The 19,669-nt window shown below is 38.3% G+C and overlaps 1 protein-coding gene across 1 annotated transcript in view; it reads right to left on the reverse strand.

Moving 5' to 3' along the window:
- The window catches only part of LOC141433345 (uncharacterized), a 30,811-nt gene extending 11,910 nt beyond the window's left edge, over positions 1 to 18,901 (reverse strand). Inside the window, exons 1-2 of the mRNA XM_074095339.1 lie at positions 18,317 to 18,901; positions 11,714 to 11,814 (exon numbers count right to left, since the gene is read on the reverse strand). Of these exons, the coding sequence (XP_073951440.1) occupies positions 11,714 to 11,814; positions 18,317 to 18,524 (309 nt within the window). The 5' untranslated portion in view covers positions 18,525 to 18,901. The remainder of the gene's footprint in view (positions 1 to 11,713; positions 11,815 to 18,316) is intronic.
- Positions 18,902 to 19,669: the final 768 nt, after the last annotated feature.

Consider the following 19,669-nt stretch of genomic DNA (forward strand, 5'->3'; position numbering starts at 1 on the left):
ATAATATTTCGTTTTCTACAATTATTACCGTACAACGGCAAAACCCACTTGACACTGTCAAATCTGTCCTCCGATGGACAAAGCTTTTTTTTTAAACTGTCTAAATCACAGCAATATGAGCGAATTTTACATCGCTAACAGACAGAAAGCCATACGTCGATGGCGCGAAGCGGTGCTCCGACGTATCGATTCAAAGGGCACGCGCCGGCCCCGCACCAGCAACGAAGGTCTTCATTCATTTTTATACAGGATCGCTCTTATACTTATGTGTAAGGATAAGGTTATTGTTATAATGTGTGTTAAGTAAGTAAGATTGAACAAGACTGTTATGGTAAGGCAAAGTTGATATAAGATATCTTAACTTTGTATGTAAAATTTTTTTTTTTACATCATGAATTTGCTCTTCGTTCATCATCCCTGCCAATAAACGCCCCAATGCTGGGTATACCACAAATCAGTACAACAATTTTACACAGACATAAAATGAAAGGGTACATTCTTACATTTTAACTGTCTATTTTTATTACGATAATGTCGAACATGTTTTACGTTTACTTTATTACTTTAATATTTTCCCTTACATATTATTCTTAAATAGTTATGAACCCAATAGACGTATTTAACTTGTGAACCCTAATGATAAAGGATAAATGTGTGGACTGATAGAGCGGTGAAGCGAGTGAAGCGAGGATGGGCATGGAGCGAACTCCTAGACCTAAAGTTATGAACCCTAATGTTTACTTGTGCTAAAGATAAAATAAAGTGCGAGTGAAGCGAGCGAGGACCAGAAGCGACTCTCAGAAGGCCTTAGCCTTCGATGTTAGGTTTTTTTATAGCAGCCAAGATAACTCCCACTAGGGAAGTAGGTTGGATGGATGCCATTCAATATGTTGCAAAATTAAGGTGTTCCAATCAATACATTTCACGAAAATTAATGTTTTACCTTTTTGATGTTAGGGCTAGTGTAATTAGGTACAACGTTAATTCGGAATGCTAAAATTAGGGCTAATGAATAGTTAGGAAAATTAAAAATTCGGCTTTTTCATTTTAGGGCTAATGAAATTAGTGGTAGTGAAGATAGGATTAAAAGGACCATAGGAGAACCGTTTTTCACTATTAAATAGAAACGCTTAATTTACCTCGCCTCGCTCCGTTCAGCTGTTTCCACCAGAGATGTGCTGTACGAGGTGAGGTTAATGAAGCGCTTTTATTGGTTGGTGAAAAACACATTTCTCGCAAAACCCATCCTCGAACATTATTGGTGGGAACGCAGCTTTTAAGCTACGCGTGCCCGATGCGATGCGCCTGCAGGGCTACTACGAAACTCGAAACTCGATGTTCGTGTCGTGCGGTCCCTCTCGCTCTCGTATTAAATAGTATAAGTGTCTGAGGGACCGCACGACACGAACTTCGAGTTTCGAGTTTCGTAGTAGCCCTGCTGATCTCGATACGCCGGATAATGTGGGCTCATCCCAGAGCCTGCTATGTATGCGCTATGAGACATATACTAGCGTTGCTTAGTCATACGGTAGCCAGGCGTAACTGCACACTTGACAAGCATTTTGCGCAGTATTTACGATCTGCGCGATAAGTTTGCGAATGCATTTTGATCTTCTAAGTGCCTGTTATTTCACGTCACAGATATTTATGATGCCATCTCTGTTTAATGGAACAAAATAAACATAAAATAAAATGAAATTAAATATAACGTCTTATTATTCAGTGCTTATAGTCAAAATACCACCAACGGGACTTATCACGCTAATACACACGAGTTTCGGCAACATTGCAGTGGCCGTGGCCACGAGTAGACTGAAATATGGGGTGTGGGTTGGGGTGACAAATAAAAATTACCAAGTGCGGGTAGTTCGTGATACGAGTGCCGGTACTATTAGTGATCAAGTGCGGGTAGTTCGAAGGACTCGCGCTGCTAGGCAGACTTGACACCCCACACCTCAGTCTGCTCGTGACCACGGCCACTGCAATGTTGCCGAAACGTCGAGGTAAATATTACTCGTGTGTGTTAGCGTGACAAGTCCCGGTGGTGATATTTTGACTATGAGTGAAAATCACGAAAATTTAAAACGTTATATTCAAATAATTTATTGAATCAGGCGTTACTTTGCGGAGGTACCATATCAATGAACTAAAAGAATTTCCTTGCTCACCCGCGACTGACGCTGTCGTTGTTGTTGTTAGACCAACAGGTCTAACAACTGGTAGCATGGTGTACGGTTGTGTTACTCTCAAGATGGGCTCTGGTTGAGTTCGAAACGCGTCAGTGTGGTGTGGTGGTGGTGATAGATGGGTTTGTGTGATTTGTGTGTGTTCTTACAGTGTGGAGGTGGAGAAACTGCATGAATGCGCATATTTTGCATAAGCTTAGCTATCGTAAGGTCGCGGGTGAGCAAGGAAATTCTTTTAGTTCATGTTATATTCAGTGCTTAGACAGGCAGTAAATACTGAAAACACTGCGAGTTGGACTCGTGCACCGAGAGCTTCGTACACATTTATAGGTAGGTATGTAAACGGGAATCGTGTGTTGAAGATATGTATTTCCCGCTTTTTCCGAGTGATTTAATACATCCAGTGTAAGCAGAGCCCTGCCCCTAAGCAAAATTACGCAGTGTGGGGTCAGATTATATCGGTCATTGATATTTACAGACGCACATAAAAAATCAAAATTTTCACTTTTCTAGTTGGTTGTGTTATAATAGCTACCTTCACACCAAATTTCAAGTTTCTATGACAACTGGAAGTACCCTATAGGTTTCCAGTGCACGGCAATTTGTATGGAATCACGTTGTTTAATGACTGTAACTTTTGATTGCATTGATTTAAAAGTATGATTTTTTCAAGGTTTCAAGGGACCACAGATATGAGTATTCGTTATCAGTTTCAGCTTGATACCTCTACGCGTTTCTGAGAAAAAGGGTCTTGACAGACGGTCGCACAGACGGACAACAAAGTGATCCTATAAGGGTTCCGTTTTTTCCTTTCGAGGTAGGTACGGAACCCTAAAAATAGCACTATCTAATGTTTTCAAGAAAGAAAAATTACCGCGGACCAAACAAGCTAACACCGAACACGCTAGCACACTTCATTTGTGCAGGCATAACCAAAAAAATATCAATTTGCATATTTCAAATTTTGCTTGCGCTGGCAAGGTGTCATGTCATATACACGTTCAGTTTGCCTGCACAAATGAACTGTGCAGCCATAACCAGCGGTTAAAACCTACCGTGTGTAGACGGCTTTACCTACACTAGGCCAGACCAGTCTCGTGTGGCTCGTAGGATGACTCAACTATTAATTACCTTTAATTTTCGTCACCTGCGTTACCAAAACTGTCTCGGGCGTTACCAAAAAATCGTACTTCAAACAAGATATTTCACGGTTTAATAGCTTTAACTTACGTAGGATGGCATGTATTCATGTACACCATCTATTACTTACAGAAAAAACATGTTTACTTACAAAAATCTGCAATTGTTTGAAAAATGTCGCGGACAGATTAGGTGTCGGTAAAAAAGTTGATTGGCCCAAAGAACAAAGAACGGGCGCTAAAGAACACTCTTACAGTCGAGAGAGAAAAAAAGACATAAAACTAAAAAAAAGTGCAACGGAATATTTATTACATGTCACATACTTAACGTAACAAGAAGTGGTGAAACAGATGGTTAGATGTGGTATGCATTAATATCGATAACCTATTCCCATATAATGTATTTAAAACCGTTATTGATGTAATTATTGGAATGAGGAATGTAAGCCGTGAGACGCAGAGCTCGCGCAAATCGATCTCTGGCGCTGCTGGCATGCATTGCCAGCTCACAGTCCCAACGTACGTATCTTCTCATCTTACTAGGTACACTCTACAGCAATAAAAAAGATCAAATTCAGTAAAACTATTTTAAGAATCCAATATGCTTAATAACACTAGACTATACTAAAGTAAAATGTGATATTCTTGGCCTTGTAACACAAAACATTGTGTCTTAGACAGGCTCAACCGATAAAGTTTTTGACCGTCTACATTATCTCTATATACGTATGTTTTCTGTACTGCTCACTATGCGTTGGTGTTCAATAAAGAGTTATTGTATTGTATTGTGTTGTAAAAGTTTTCTTAGTTAACAAACTTGAGATTTTCACACAGTTATGTTGATAAAGGTTATTTTTTTCCTATTATCAACTATGAAAACAGTTGTCAATTAGTTTAAGTCTGGAGCAACCAATTTTAGTATAAACTGTTTGTTGCATTGATTTTAAGGAAAACCCGGCCAAGTGCTACTCGGATCCACGCACCGAGGATTAAATAAAATGCATATAGACTACGTCTACTACGTACCTGTTTAAATGTAATAGTATTCCCTGCTAAAACACTGTTAACACACTTTTTGTGTTATGATTGTTCTGTTGTGTGTGTGTGTGTAAGTGTGTGTACGTGACTGTGAGTTTGGTAGTTCTGTGTTAGCGGAGAAGCAAAGTAAATTAGTGTAGTTCATTCAGTTTTTTTGCCAGATCTAATGATTCACATCAACAAAACGCGTAAAGACTTATGGCACTTCTATTTATTTTTCAGTTCCGTGTAAGCAATATACAACGTGTACTAGATACAGCATCTACGTGGGAGGACTCGGGAGCAGAAAGGTCGTGACGGATCGATGTCCCTCATTGGGTGCACGGTGCACTGCGGACACGCTCATCGCGCCTTAAGGGCTGAGCTTAAACCTTAGTTAGACCCCTCTAAGGGTGCAAAAAATACTGTTGCAGTACATTTGTCGATAGACAATAAATAAATAATAAATAAATAAATATCATGGGACACTTGACACCAATTGATCTAGTCCCAAACTAAGCAAAGCTTGTACTATGGACACTAGGCAACGGATAAACATACTTATATAGATAAATACATACTTAAATACATATTAAACATCCAAGACCCGAGAACAAACATTCGTATTATTCATACAAATATCTGCCCCGGCCGGGATTCGAACCAGGGACCTTAAGCTTCGTAGTCAGGTTCTCTAACCACTTGGCCATCCGGTCGCCAACAAGTATTTATAAATGCACTATTCTTTACCCGCGACTTCGCTCGTGAAAACTACCATATCAGGCACTCTAATTTAATTTGTTGTCTTCGTTTGTATTGTATTTATGACGAATACCCTTGACATATTTTTTTTGACAAGTATTATGCCTTACTAAAAACTTGATAGGTTTAGGTAGCACTTTGAATTGTTACTATTTTTTATGCTCGAAACTACGTACATATAAATATTTATATATATACTCATACATAGCAATTTCATTTCTAAAAATAAGTGTTTTAAATAACTTGCCAGGAGGAATTTAAAGTGCTTAGCTACTAACTTTCTTTTTTTACTATAATAAGTAGCGCAAATAACAGATCGACTGACGGACAGATAACGCATAACCTTAATTGTAGCCAGAGACTGGAAATTTGGCAGTAATATTCCATGAGGATCATAAAACAGCCCTAAAAAAGAATTGTTCGAAATGCACACGGAATAAAAACCAATCTGTTTTTTAAAATTTCAGTGTAGCTAAACCCTCGGGTATAAGTCAGTATAAATTAAAATAAGTAGCCATTTGACAGTAACGCGATTCCAGTAACTCATATTACGGCCCGGATCCCGTTCAGTTCGATCGCAAATGTAGCGCAACTTCGTTAGTCCAATTTGTCGTAGCGCTACGGTAAGTGCTACGAGCTACGCGGCCTACGCGCCGTAGACCAAACCAATATCGGCTTACTGTTTGTTTTTAACTTTCAGTCTGTTATTACAGTTAAAACAAAGTTTAGATTAAAATCATATTTAAAAACCTTGAACCGTACCATAAAAATATCCAGCAACCACAGTGTTGCTTAGTCCCGTTTTATTCGGTACGGAGGACAAAAGTTTAAACTGTCTCAAAACACAGACATTCATTGCGTAACGCATAATTGCCATAATTAACTCCTAAAAATCTTATTATAAATTAACCCGCGTAGCTCACCCAAAAACTATGAGATTTGACATTTCGGAGACCTCACGCTACACTAGCGCCTCTAGCGGCGAATTCATTCGCGTGTGTGTGTGTGTGTGTGTGTGTGTGTTGTGTGTGTGTTGTGTGTGTGTGTGTGTACTGTGTGTGTGTGTATGTTTGTTATTCATTTACGCTAACACGGCTTTACGGATTTGGATGAAGTTTTATATGTAGATAGTTGGACGGGTTCAATAATGCTTCGCAACTGTTTAATATTTCTGAAACTGTAAATATTTCAGGATTTTTATAAAACTAACCTAACTTAACCTAAAACCCTGAATTAAATCCTGAAATATTTACAGTTTTAGAGTTTGCGAAATGAATCAGGTTGCCAAACGTTAGTTGATAGTTGCGAAATGAACGGATACCACTTGGACGTCATTACATAGGTTACTTTTTATCTCGGTATTCCCACGGGATTTAGATAAAAGCTTGAATTTTGGGAATTTGCATAGGAATTTAGTCAAATCCTGGAATTTCAATTCAATCGCTGAAACTAATGGTTAACACATACGAAGCCGCGAGTAAATATTAGATCTACATAATTGTCACAAAAATTAAGCCGATTTGTAGCAGTTGTAATCTTTGTGCAGGGACAGGTGTTTTGGCTAGTTTGACTGAATAGTTTACATATTTTTCAGGATCAATAAAGTTTGCAAATGATTCCATACCATTGGTCGATGCTCATTCGTCGGTCGATTCAAATATTCCGAATTCGTTTTAAAACACCATTTAAAACAAAATATTTGGATCAAAAGTAATATTTTTATTTGTGAAAATAATGTACAACAATTATTTTTTGGGACCAAAGGGTTATTTGACGTTTAACTAGTAATTCAGTATGCATGTTAGAGCATTGTAGGTGCGGTCCGATTGGGCAGGTTAAAGGTTAAAGTTAAGGTACAATAATGTGACCTTGTAATTTGAATCTAGTAAAATGTCATACTTAATTTTATGTTAACTATGGCGGCAATAGTTAACACGTCAAGTAAATATTTCAGCTGTCTATTACAGTTCATAAAATAGAGCCTTATAACATCCAGACGGATAGACAGCGTAGTGACAGTAATATGATTCCATTTGTCACCATCAGGTTACGAAATTCTAAAAACTTCATTACCCCAGTGACCTAACACCTTCGCTCTAAGTAAAATCAACATTCATTCAAATGAGCAATTTTTTGCATTAAAAATTAGTTCAGGTAATTTGCAAATATATTCTTCAATAATCAAACAAAATTTATCACCGCGACAGTTAAATTTTATAAAAAATAATATTTATAAATTGTGTAAAAATCAGGCGAAATTGCTTTAAGCTCATTTACTATATTCAAACACATTTTGATAATAAACTTGGTGATAACATTTGTGCTCAAAAAACGCCTATTTTTTTTACCATCTTCCACAACCAAATTTTGGTGGATTCGAAAATATAGGTTCTTAAAATTACACGTAAAAGCCGTATACAAAAAAATTGCCTTATATCGAATTATTTCCAAAAAAACTGAAGAAAGACCAGGTTATATGGTTCAAAGTGTCAAGCTTATATTTTCGACTGACTGTGTACGTACAACTTATCGCCAATATGAATTTAGTAAGATAATTAAATTATTTGAGAAATTAAGACAATATCTTTGCTACTTAATTACACCCTGTTAATAAAAGTATAACATTAACACTATTAATAACTAATTACTATTATCGTCACTATTGCTGCCTACTTCAGAACATATAAAATGAAATAAACAATGTCACGTAGGAATGTCTTTTGACATACTTTTTTTCATCATTCATCAGCGATGACTTGTAATATTTCTAATTTCTAGATTTTTTTAGAACTGTCCTTAACTCATTGGCAAAATTAACCTCCATACTCTAATGGACGAGACTATATATTTTAAAAACTAACGGTAGTACTAAAAACTAACTTCTCGCAACTTTACTCTCATAAAAAACCTTTTGAACTAGGTAGTGGCGGGAGATTTGCTGAGGCTAACTATCGAGCGGGAAGCGGGTGCGACCCACGTGACTTATCGATCAGGCGTCCACGACTCCGCGACACGCGGAAAAATCAACCGCTGACAGCTTTCATACCCCCACCGGCTCCCCACCCTTCCCCTTAGATCCCCCCACCCCTACCCCTCATTAGCGCCTTTGTGCCGCTCACTTGTCTCGAAACATGATGCCGTAATGATACCACTCTTCACTCAATTATTTGGTCGCACTCATTATTGGGTGACAGAACGAATTTGGTGCACGCACTCATTTTAACTGTCGCAGCTATAATAATATAAAATTTTTGTGAAACAACTACAACTTGTACCTAATGTCAGTAACCTTTTTAGGGTTCCGTGGCCAAAATGGCAAAAACGGAACTCTTATAGTTTCGCCATGTCTGTCTATCTGTCTGTCCGTCTACGGCTTTGCTCAGGGACTATCAATGCTAGAAAGCTGTAATTTTGCACGAATATATATGTAAACTATGCCGACAAAATGGTACAATAAAATATTAAAAAAAATGTTTTAGAGTACTTCCCGTAGACGTAAAGTTGGGGTGTTTTTTTTTTCTCATCCAATCTTGTAGTGTAGGGTATCGTTGGATAGGTCTTTTAAAACCATTTCGGGGTGGCTAACACGATTTTTCGATTCAGTAATTTGTTTGCAAAATAGTCAACATTAAAGGTGCAAATTATCATTAAAATCGAGCGTCCCCCTTCTCCCCCTCTAAAATCTAAACCGGGGGCGGAAAAATTAAAAAAAAATTAGGATGGCAGTAAGTTTATCAAACTTTTAAGGAAAACTATAACGGCTAAGTTTGCTTGAGAATTATTAGTAGTTTAAGAGTAATTAGCAGCCTAAGGTATAAAATATACCTAAACTTGGAATATTCCGTCCAAAATACGAAATCCTTAGAAAAATATTAAGTACTTAATTTTTTCGTAATGGCTACGGAACCCTATTTTGGGCGTGTCCGACACACTTGGTTTGAGGTAGATCGTAGTCATAAAATAAGTAGGTATGTAGTAATTTCAACTACAATTTGCACACTGTGAATAAGTTTAAAATAATTATAGAGAATCTAACTAAGTATGCGTAATAAAAACATGTTTTTTCCTACCAGTAGCCTACTGAAAAGTATCTCACTGCTTGGTAAAAGTGTCCTCTTTTTCTGCCACTTATCCCTGTCGATTCCTGCTCCTTACAATTATCTAGTTCAAATCATCTCATTACGTCTCACTCTTACGCGTAATGCGTCATATTTAGGAGGGAGACACATCTAGTTAGCTCCGCTTCTTATTTCAATTGGTTGGTGTCCTGATCATTCATGAGTCGCGCAAGTCAATGAGCTCGTCCCGCATCTACTCGATTAGCGAGCCCATTGACTCCCTTCGATAAACTCGTCGCGAGTCGAATTAAATTATTGCGATTTATGCCTTTTAGATATCTCCTCGTGTCAAATTATGCGAAATAATCTGAACAAGCTGCTAGCTGTAACTGCGACAAAAAAAGTTTTTGTCATCAAAACTTCTTGCCACGTTTTCTTTGCTTTTAAATTGTTTTTCGGTTCTTTGACACATTTTACAATTAAATTCCGTATAATAGTGCTTCGGATATTAAACAGAAACAAACAGGTGTATTTGTGATGAAAATGGAAAATAATTTTTTTTTTAACAAAAAATGGAACCGACTTCAAAACCTTGAAAATATTTTTGTACTAGTTTGTAGTTCATGGTTTTTTGTAGTCGGTTAAATTTTTTGTTATAAATCTTTTATTTACTTAATGTAAATAACCAAGTTTGTATGTGTAATTAATTAATAATAAAATTATTATCTTCAAAGTTTGATTGAATTAATTGGGATTGTCTGTATTGAGTACCTGCATAAATAATAAAATATTGATATTCATTTTTAGATGCATAAAAAGAATGTAAAATGATTAAACTCAATATTTGATTATACGAAGACCATTCCAAGAATATCTTTATCTAAGAGGATAGTAAAAGATCTGAACGAACTTACATGATACATCTGGAATTGAAATTGAAAACATCGACTTTTTAACAAATCAGATCTGTGACAGTAAGAAGTATAAGGTTATTGAATATGTAACACACAGCTCTGAATCTATACACCCACTAAATTTTAAGTTTAAACGGCGGAGAACATTTAAAAGCCTTCTTTAAGTGCCTTGCCTGGCAGAACTGACTCAAGTTGCAGGTAAATTCTTTTTAATTGCCTTCAGACAATGGCAATTGTCAGAAGAGACGAACGGAAAAAAGGAAGATGCTTTTATCCAGCATTGAAACATCACGCTGTATAGAATGTCAACAACTTCTTAGAGCAGATCCAGTCGCATTATTGAATAAGTAAATTAAAGTAAGTAAAGTATTATTTAGAAAAATATACACATGCTTTAATTTTAATTCGTGCAATTTAAAATATTTTTTTGTTGTACACTTCGACAATTATCATATTTTGCAAACCAGCAGCACAGTTTCCACCGCGAACAGAGTGGACTCATAATGACTTAGTTCAACTTAATTACATCGATCAACTTTGAGGTTCAGTGTCAAGTATTTTCATGTAGCCAATCGTTGTACTTTAAACAGTCCGCTCCGCTCGCGGTGTAAATTGGGCTTTTGGATTAAGATTATACTTTAACATTAGAATAAAAACCGGCCTAGAGCGTGTCGGACACGCCCAAAATAGCGTTCCGTAGCCTTTACGAAAAAATAAGTAATATTTTTCTAAGGATTTCGTATTTTATACGGAATCTTCCAAGTTTAGGTATATTTTATACCTTAGGCTGCTATTTACTCTTAAACTACTAATAATTCTCAAGCAAACTTAGCGGTGGTGTAGAGGAAGCGAGAGTTGTATGCCAGAATCGTAGCAAGTGGAAGGATGTAGTCTCTGCCTACTCCGTTGGGAAAGAGGCGTGATTTTATGTATGTATGTATGTAAACTTAGCGGTTATAGTTTTCCTTGAAAGTTTGACATACTTACTACCATTCTGAATTTTTTCAAATTTTTCCACACACCGGTTTAAATTTTAGAGGGGGGGCGTTCAATTTTAATGAAAATTTGCACTTTAAAGTTGAATATTTTGCAAACACATCACTCAATCGAAAAGCCGACGTTGCAACCCTCTATTGATTTTAAAAAACCTACCCAGCCACCATACCCCACACTACAAGATTGGATGAGTAAAAAAATCACCCCCACTTTACGTCTACGGGAGGTACACAAAAATTTTTTTTTTAATTTTTATTGTACCATTTTGTCGGCATAGTTTACGTACATATTCGTGTAAAATTAAAGCTTTCTAGCATTGACAGTTCCTGAGCAAAGCCACGGACGGACAGACAGACAGGCAGACAGACAGACTGGCGAAACTATAAGGGTTCCGTTTTTGCCATTTTGGCTCAGGAACCCTAAAAACGAGCTAAATATGCTAAATATGTTTATCCGTTGCTTAGTGGGTGCTGTAGTTATAGCACAAGTTGTGCTTAGTTTGAGACTAGGTCAAAATTTGGTGTCAAGTGTACCATGATAAAAAAGTAACTTTTTTATTATTATTTAAAGATGTACGGAACTCTCGGGGCTCTACTCCAACCCACACTTGGCCGGTTATTTTGGTATATTTCTTTTCTTACCGTGGGTGGGAGGGGGAGATGTTGCGCAGGTCCCGTGCGCACGTCCCGCCGCGCCAGCACCCGGCGCACGCGCGCCTCTTTCGACGCGTAAGCGCCGTAATCTGAAACATTTGCTAGCTATATGAGAAGTTCCCCTGCCGGCCGCGCGGGCGCGGCCGCGTTATTTATTCGTTTGGGATATTGCTGTCTTAATCGCTCGTGACATAAGCGCTCGCAGCCGTCTCCCCCATGCCTTCCCCAACGACGTCCGTAATTTATATCGAGAGAGCTGTTGTAGGCTTTTCAAGATTTGGGCGGTTGAATTTTGGGTTTCCTTGTCCTCATATTATACGAAAAGTATAGCACAGAAATCAATGATATTTTACAATCAAAATATTCATTATATTTTCTATGCCTGTGGTTTTTTCGATTTTTGTAAAAATGCTTTATTAGTCTGTAATTATCGTGCAAAGTTGGCATCTTTTTTTTGTCGACTTTTGAGCTCCTGTAATTTTGATATTACACGTTTATATGAAAATCTGAAAAACCACAGGTATAGATAATTACGTTCAGTCCTTACTTACAAAATTTCATCTATTTCTGTTGCCTTGTTTTCAAATGATACCGGGACTACGTTTGTATGGAGAATCAAACGAAGAGACTTCTCTTTACATCACTCTTGCGAATTAAACTGGGATATCTAGTAACTAAAGTTACGAAATGGATTTTGATACGAATAACATTCGCGACCACATATTATCGGTACGCGCTACATTCGTAGCCATGTAGCAGAATTTTTTCGCTTTGTCGGGTTCTTGGCACTAATCGATGACTAAATAGCCTAGTGGATAGAGAAGCTGACTACAAAGTTTAAGGTCTCCGATTAGATCCCCTGTTGGGACATATATCTTGTATGAAAAATACGAATGTTATGTTTGCCTATTTATAAATATAGATAAGTAAGTTTATCTGTTGCCCAATACAAGGCTTCATTGCTTGGCTTGGGCGTAGTTGGTGTCAATTATCCTAAGATGTTTCTATTATACCTATGCATGCACCTAGTAGGATTGGATAAATGTACATAATTTCAAATAAGCACAGTTTGACCCAAGTATCTATGATAAAATAACTGTCAGTTCCAATCCTAAACTTGTCGCGGTTCTATAGTACTGCCAAAATAGTAACCTAATTGTTTTTGTTCTGGTCCATTGTAATGCGTAGAGAACCGAAACAAGCAAGCAAGAAGCAGAAACTACGAGTACTGAAAGAATATATATATATTTCCCATCCAAGTCAAAATAGTAGATTGTACAACAAGAGGATAAAACGAGCCATTTTACCCGAGACGTACATATAGCCATCAGGGCCGGTACGGCGAGGGTGGATATACACGTCGAGGGAGAAATGGGTTTAATGCTCGAGTTTTACACTCTGATTTTCACTTCGATGGCGAAAAAATGAAATATCAACAGTGGAAGCAATTGTTCACTTATTATTTACCTTTTATTGTTAATGCATTATTATATAGTTATACATTTTTCATCATCATCCTCATCATCTCAGCCGTAGGGCGTCCACTGTTGGACATAGGCCTCCCCCATAGACCTCCAGTCGCTTATATAGCGCGCGCGCTTTTTAGTTTTAAAGAAATTAAAATTTATAGAAAAAATATGTAGAAACTTATTTGGTTGTGGCTGTTTACACCTGATTGCCTTGGTCTTAGACGAAGATTTGACTCTACGCACTAGAACATAATAAGTAATTTTATGTCGCCTAGATCCAGCATTAATACGAAATTTGCGAGCATGAGAAGTGAAAAAAAATGTTTAATTGGTACTCTGAGAATGTTTGTACCAAGAAACGGGGCTTATTTACCTTAGTTTTTCCTGTAAAAGGTTTTCATTGGATTTTCGATTCAAGATGTCACATTGTCGTCTTATACTTTAAGCATCGACTAATGTGTGTAAACATGTGTAAGTCACAATAAAAAAAATCTTGAAATACATTTACAGGGACAAAAACAATAAACACAGACAAAATTTCTAATTTTCCATATTTTATTAGTAATTTTTTATGAGGTTTTATGTAATATTTGGTTTGGTCTTATAATATTTAAAGACGAAATGACTTATTTGTATCAAAAGCTTATCGGGAAGGTCAGAACGGCACATGTGTGAGAAACGACTGAAGGATTACTAAAAATGATTAAGTAATCAGATTGTTAACAGGGATGTTCAGTCAACATGAATCCACCACTGCTGAAATATTTCGGGTTAATTTTAAAAGGCCATGTGGATTGTATTTTAACCGTGGGTTTTTGAAAAGTCGTATTGATGAGGTAAATGGGTATAAGAGAACTTATAAACATTATTTGTAGGTACGAATTGAACTTACTGTTCGTGTAAATACTTATTGATTTAGCGAGCGCGAAACCCTCGCGTGTGTTTGACAACAACTGAGTGCGTGGTACTGCAGTGCTTGTCATACAGTATGCGATAATTAAGCGACAGTCGCTATTCCGAGACGTTGTCATACCTCATCATCATCGTTATCATCCCGTCATATCAACTCTACCTGATACCTAATATTTATCAACTCTCTTCGAGCAGACTTAGGGGCTATTTCACCATCTATTGATTAGCGTTTACTGACGGTTAAATGATGCCGTCTCTATTTGTTTTGTTCGAATAGACGGAGACGGCATCACATTTAACCGTCAGTTAACACTAATCAATGGATGGCGAAACAGCCCCTTAACCTACTAATGAAACGTGAACGCAGCATTAACTACAAGAAAAATAGCACAAATCCACGCTCTACCTTATTCTGATGGCTTCCTCACAACAAAATTAAAATACAAAGTGTTATCTGTCGCGTGAAATTACGTGAAACCTTCATCTACATATTTATTAATCGCTGACCCGTCTTTTACTAGGACTCGTGAAAAGCGCAAACTGCTGTATTTAACAAGTGTAAGGTACATTTTCACTTGAAGACTTTTTTGTTTATTCTTAAAACGGGCGTCGTACAAATTTATCACATTGGGTATAACACTAACTAAAATATGCATACTCACAATGTTATCTAGTTAAACAAGGTGTTAATGAAATAACTGACAATCTGAAATAGTTTGCTAAGAATCAAGAGTAGAAATTTATTACACTATATTTTAAATCAGGTTGAGTATGATTTTTTTAAACCCTTTTTTACTGTACTTAGTCTAAATGTTACAAAATCAACATAAGCCAATTAAACGTTTTAGCAAGGTTGCATCTATCCCAGCCTATTTACGTCCCACTGCGGGGCACAGGCCTCCTCTCTGAATGAGAGGGCTTGGGCCGTGGTTCCCACGCGGGCCCAGTGCGGATTGGTAACGTCACACATACAATTGAATTACTTCACAGGTGTGTGCAGGTTTCCTCACGATGTTTTGCTTCACCGTAAAGCTCGTGGTAAATTTCAAATGTTAGGTCGCACATGAATTATGAAAAACTCAGAGGTGCGGGCCGGGGTTTGAACCCACGAACCTCCGCTTGAGAGGCGATAGGTGTAACCACTAGGCCACCACGGCTTTTTCATGCATGCAAGGTTGCATACTAATTAGATAATTGAATACCAGCCGTCTTTCAGTTAATTTAATTTTCTTCTACAAACGTCGAAGCGCAACTGACAGGTACAAACTATGAATGTAGAGTTAGAAATCAAGTAGAATTACAGACTTAGAAAAACATACTACACTTGTACAATTTTAGAACGTCGACACGTAAAATTATAAAGACTGATGATTGGGGTCTTGGCGCATTGACATTAGATTGCTTTGCAACATTTCAAGAAAGTTAAATTTTGCTCGTGTTTATTGGGATCGGCTAAAAATCCATATATATACTTATTTTCCCGGCTCAGTCTATAGTCTAGCACATTTTAGTAATTTTGAGAAAATTTAAAAAATCATTTGCCTATAGCATAGTTGGAGAATGGAGAGGCGAACAACTGGTAACATAAGTTATCAAATGAAAATAATTGCAATGGATAACATCTCTATTCCACGTGCAAGCGGAGTGGACTCCGCATGAACTCGGTTTAACTTACATCGATCAGCTTCATAAAGGTTCGGTGTAAGTACTTGCATGCTGCCGATCGTTGTACGTTAAACTGAGTCCGTTCTGTCCTTGTCATGGATTGACCGGTTTCTGTGACTTTTTGTGAAAAAGTTAGTAGTTAGCTATGGTTAGGAATTCTGGATTAGTTGAAAAATTAACTTGATATTCATCCATAGAACTTTACTTTCTCTTTCTGTCTTTCAATACGAGCCGGGTAAATAATATTTTCACGCGTTCATTTTACTTATTGGATGCTACCTAAGTTAAGATTTTGTATTAAAAAGTTTTCATACATATCAAATATCAAATAATTTATTTTAATATCATTTTAATTTAATATCATAATTTACTGCTCTAAATAATAATGTAATGTTAGAGTAAGTTAATTCTTTCAATGAACGTATAACACTGCCTTTATTTACTTAAAGTAGCAGTGTAGTGAGGAAACAGTGAATTAGTCGGAGCTAGGTCGATAATTAAGTGGAGCATTGTTTTCCAACACCGCAAACATTAAGGCGGTATATTTCACGTAGCATGTATACGAAGTTCGCAGCGAACCGCGACACGGGTGGTAGTCTCCCGGTCAATATGTAGAGTGGCTGTGCAGGCGATCAATCGCGTCGAGAGGGGTTTCAGGGGGGGAGGGGCATCGACCACCTGTAGCGCGACCCCCGCGCCTCGGCACCCCCGACCCGCGGCCTCCGACATCAACACGTGACGCGAACGCCGAGAAATCCGCCCAAACGTAAACATGAAATTCTAACTTCATTCTTCATTGTTCAGAATGCTGTCTACGTAAGCACGCGCTCGGATGCCTCTCGTATTAGTAAACAATTTTTGAGACTCATTTACCGCTTTACACCAGCTGTTAATATGATGATATTGATGATTGCGCTTATGAGGAACGCGCTATGACACAGCGACTTTGCAATGCGTTTGTAGCAACAAGTGGAAAAGAAAAGAAACGTATTCTATTTTAAAGTATTGGTACATTCGCTTTCCAATTTAGTCATCATCATCATCACGACCTACATACGTCCCATTGCTGGGCACAGGCCTCCCCTCAGAATGAGAGAACTTAGGCCGTAGTTCCCACGTGGACCCAGTGCGGATTGGGAACTTTGAGACACACACTATTGAGTTACTCCATTCAAAAAACTTGTTCCAATGCAGCGGGCAGGTTTATTAAATTGAGTTCATCTAAAGATCTATAAAAAGTACATAATGATATTGTGAATACCTATTATTTACTGTCCTTAAAATAAGATGAAGAAATGATCAAATTAAAAGGCTAATCATCAAATACTTGATAGGCTTCCGCCCACAATCCGAATACTTATAGAGATACTTATAAGTTGAGAAATACAGCTAAGAAAATAAAATCAGTTTTAGGGTTTAGGTGCAGTCAAGGGCATTAATGAATATCCATACTAATATTATAAATGCGAAAGTGTGTGTGTTTGTTTGTATGTTTGTCCGTCTTTCACGTCAAGGCGGAGCGACGGATCGACGTGATTTTTGCCATAGAGATAGTTTATGGGCCAGAGAGTGACATAGGCTACTTTTTATACCGTAAAAATGCACAGTTCCCGAGGGAACAGCGCGCGATAACCGAATTCCACGCCGGCGAAGCCGCGGAAAAATCGCTAAAATTCATGTGCACATTTACCACGAGCTTTGCAAAAATCGTTGCTGCGCAATTCAATGAATTCCGCACTCGCGGAACTAAAGCTTGTTCGCCTGTGAGCATATAGGCTAGCTAGTATATATATTCCCAAGACGACAAAAATCTATACGCCTTAATGCTCTAAGCCATAAGGTCGATGTCTAAATATATTTGATGCTGTAGCTATATATATATTTATTAATGCCCTCGACTGTACATGATCTTTTAAAATTCATTATTGATTTACTGATAACAGTGTCAGTCTTCTTATTTTTTATGCAATTAGTAATTGTAGTTGTTTTATTACGTTTCTTGTGACAGTATTTAAACCTGCGTCAAAAAACATTATCGACTTTTTGATACAGCTCTGTAAGAGTTATCATTGCTATTGTCACAGGGAAAAATGATTATACCTTATAAATATATAAATCTATTAGAGAGCTAAGATTTAGGTAGAGCCTTTTTTAAGCAAAAATGTTTTAAATACAAGTTTTCTTGTTTTGTCATTTGTTTTGTTTTGTAAATTGTCGCGGAAAGTTATTAAAGGAGTAACTCAAAGTTGCGCTTATAAAATGCATGCATTTGAAGCTGAAAGACTTTTAAAAGATTTAAATTTATATTTTCAACATGTTGTGTCTTATGTGGTATTTGTACTGGTACGCTGTAGACTTGCTACGTGTTACAGACATTTGTCTTTTAAACTAAAAACTACAGGGCTTTCTTTCAGGGCACAATTACCGTACGAATCGCGTTTGTCCAGTTTTTTTATTAAGTGACTATTAATACTTACGGGATTGCACGATCTACAAACATGTCCGATAACAGTTAAGATAAACAATGACGTAATAAAATACCAACCCATGGGCAAAGCATGATCATTGTGGTGTGCATGGTGTGCGGGGTAGTCGTAGCGGTAGTACCGCGCGTAGGGGTCGTGCGCGTGCGCGTGCGGCGCGTAGTAGTGCGCGTAGGGCGCGTAGGGCACCGGCGCGCACGGCGCGTAGCCCTCCCACGGCGGCGGCGCGTACCCGCCGCCCGCGCGGTACTCGTAGTTGCAGCAGTCCATCGCTGCGGCCGCCTACGAGCCGAGCGGCGCGCGCGCACCTCGCGCCACCCATGCTCGCCGCCGCGCACACACCCACATCACTTTCTGCCTCCGCGACCTCTTCTACTTCCTACTTGCACTCTAGCATACCAGCGCACTCTCGACTAACATCGTCCGAACGTTGCTAGGATACGAGGGTCCTTTTGGAATGCGATTTGAATTTCGAGTCGCTTTACGCGTAGTTCCGCGGGCGCGGTGCGACGTTAGTTAGCGGAAAGAGGTCGTTCGAGTTTGCCGGCGACGGGCGACGGGCGACGAGAGATTCGGTCGGCGAAGGGGGGTGCGCGGGGCGACGCCCGCTCGCCGGCGGCTCGGCGCAGCGCGGCGCTCGGCGGACGCCGACTGAGCGCGGCGCGGAATCGATACGCCGCCGCCCGCCGCCCGCCGCGCGCCCACTACCTGCCTGCGCCCGTATTGCGCGCGAACTTTGTCTTCCCCAACGGAATTTTATATTTAGAACCATGGTGAAACAATTGATCAATACTTTGCACTATTAATTAGTGGCACTTTCACTAGTTGAACCTAAACAACTTTGTTGCATCCGAATTCAAACAAATCCCAAACATTAGAAACAAATCCCAAGAATTAACGAACGCGACTCCACTCGTATACTTATGTACATACTTTTAAATATACCTTGGTTATAGCAATTTGAAACGTAAACGAGTCTTCTTCTGTTAAAAAGTTGCATATTATTAACCTGTTGCTCTGATACATTAAGTCCAATAAGGGCAGTGTAAAATTTTATTGAGTCCTGCGTGGGACTGCAGCGACGGCAGTGACCCAAATCGCCGAGGCTCTTCTGACGTCCACTCGCTCGTCCTTAGCCTGAAAACCGGTTCCGCCAACTTTTATATCGCTGTCGCATTACACTTGCTTATTATTTTTGACTTTAATTAAAATACGAAAAATACATTACATTTCTTCATGTTGAACTAAATAATTAAATAAATTAATCTTAATCAGAGTTGAGAGCGGAATCTGAATAAATTGCTCCCTTGATATATTTTGGGACAAATACTGACCTACCTGCGTACTTACCGGCGACTTTACCTAAAACAATTTCATACTCGTAGTGAGGAAAGTTTGATTGCATAATTTGTTAT

This window comes from Choristoneura fumiferana, chromosome 12 (assembly GCF_025370935.1).
Source record: "Choristoneura fumiferana chromosome 12, NRCan_CFum_1, whole genome shotgun sequence".
NCBI classification, from domain to species: domain Eukaryota; kingdom Metazoa; phylum Arthropoda; class Insecta; order Lepidoptera; family Tortricidae; genus Choristoneura; species Choristoneura fumiferana.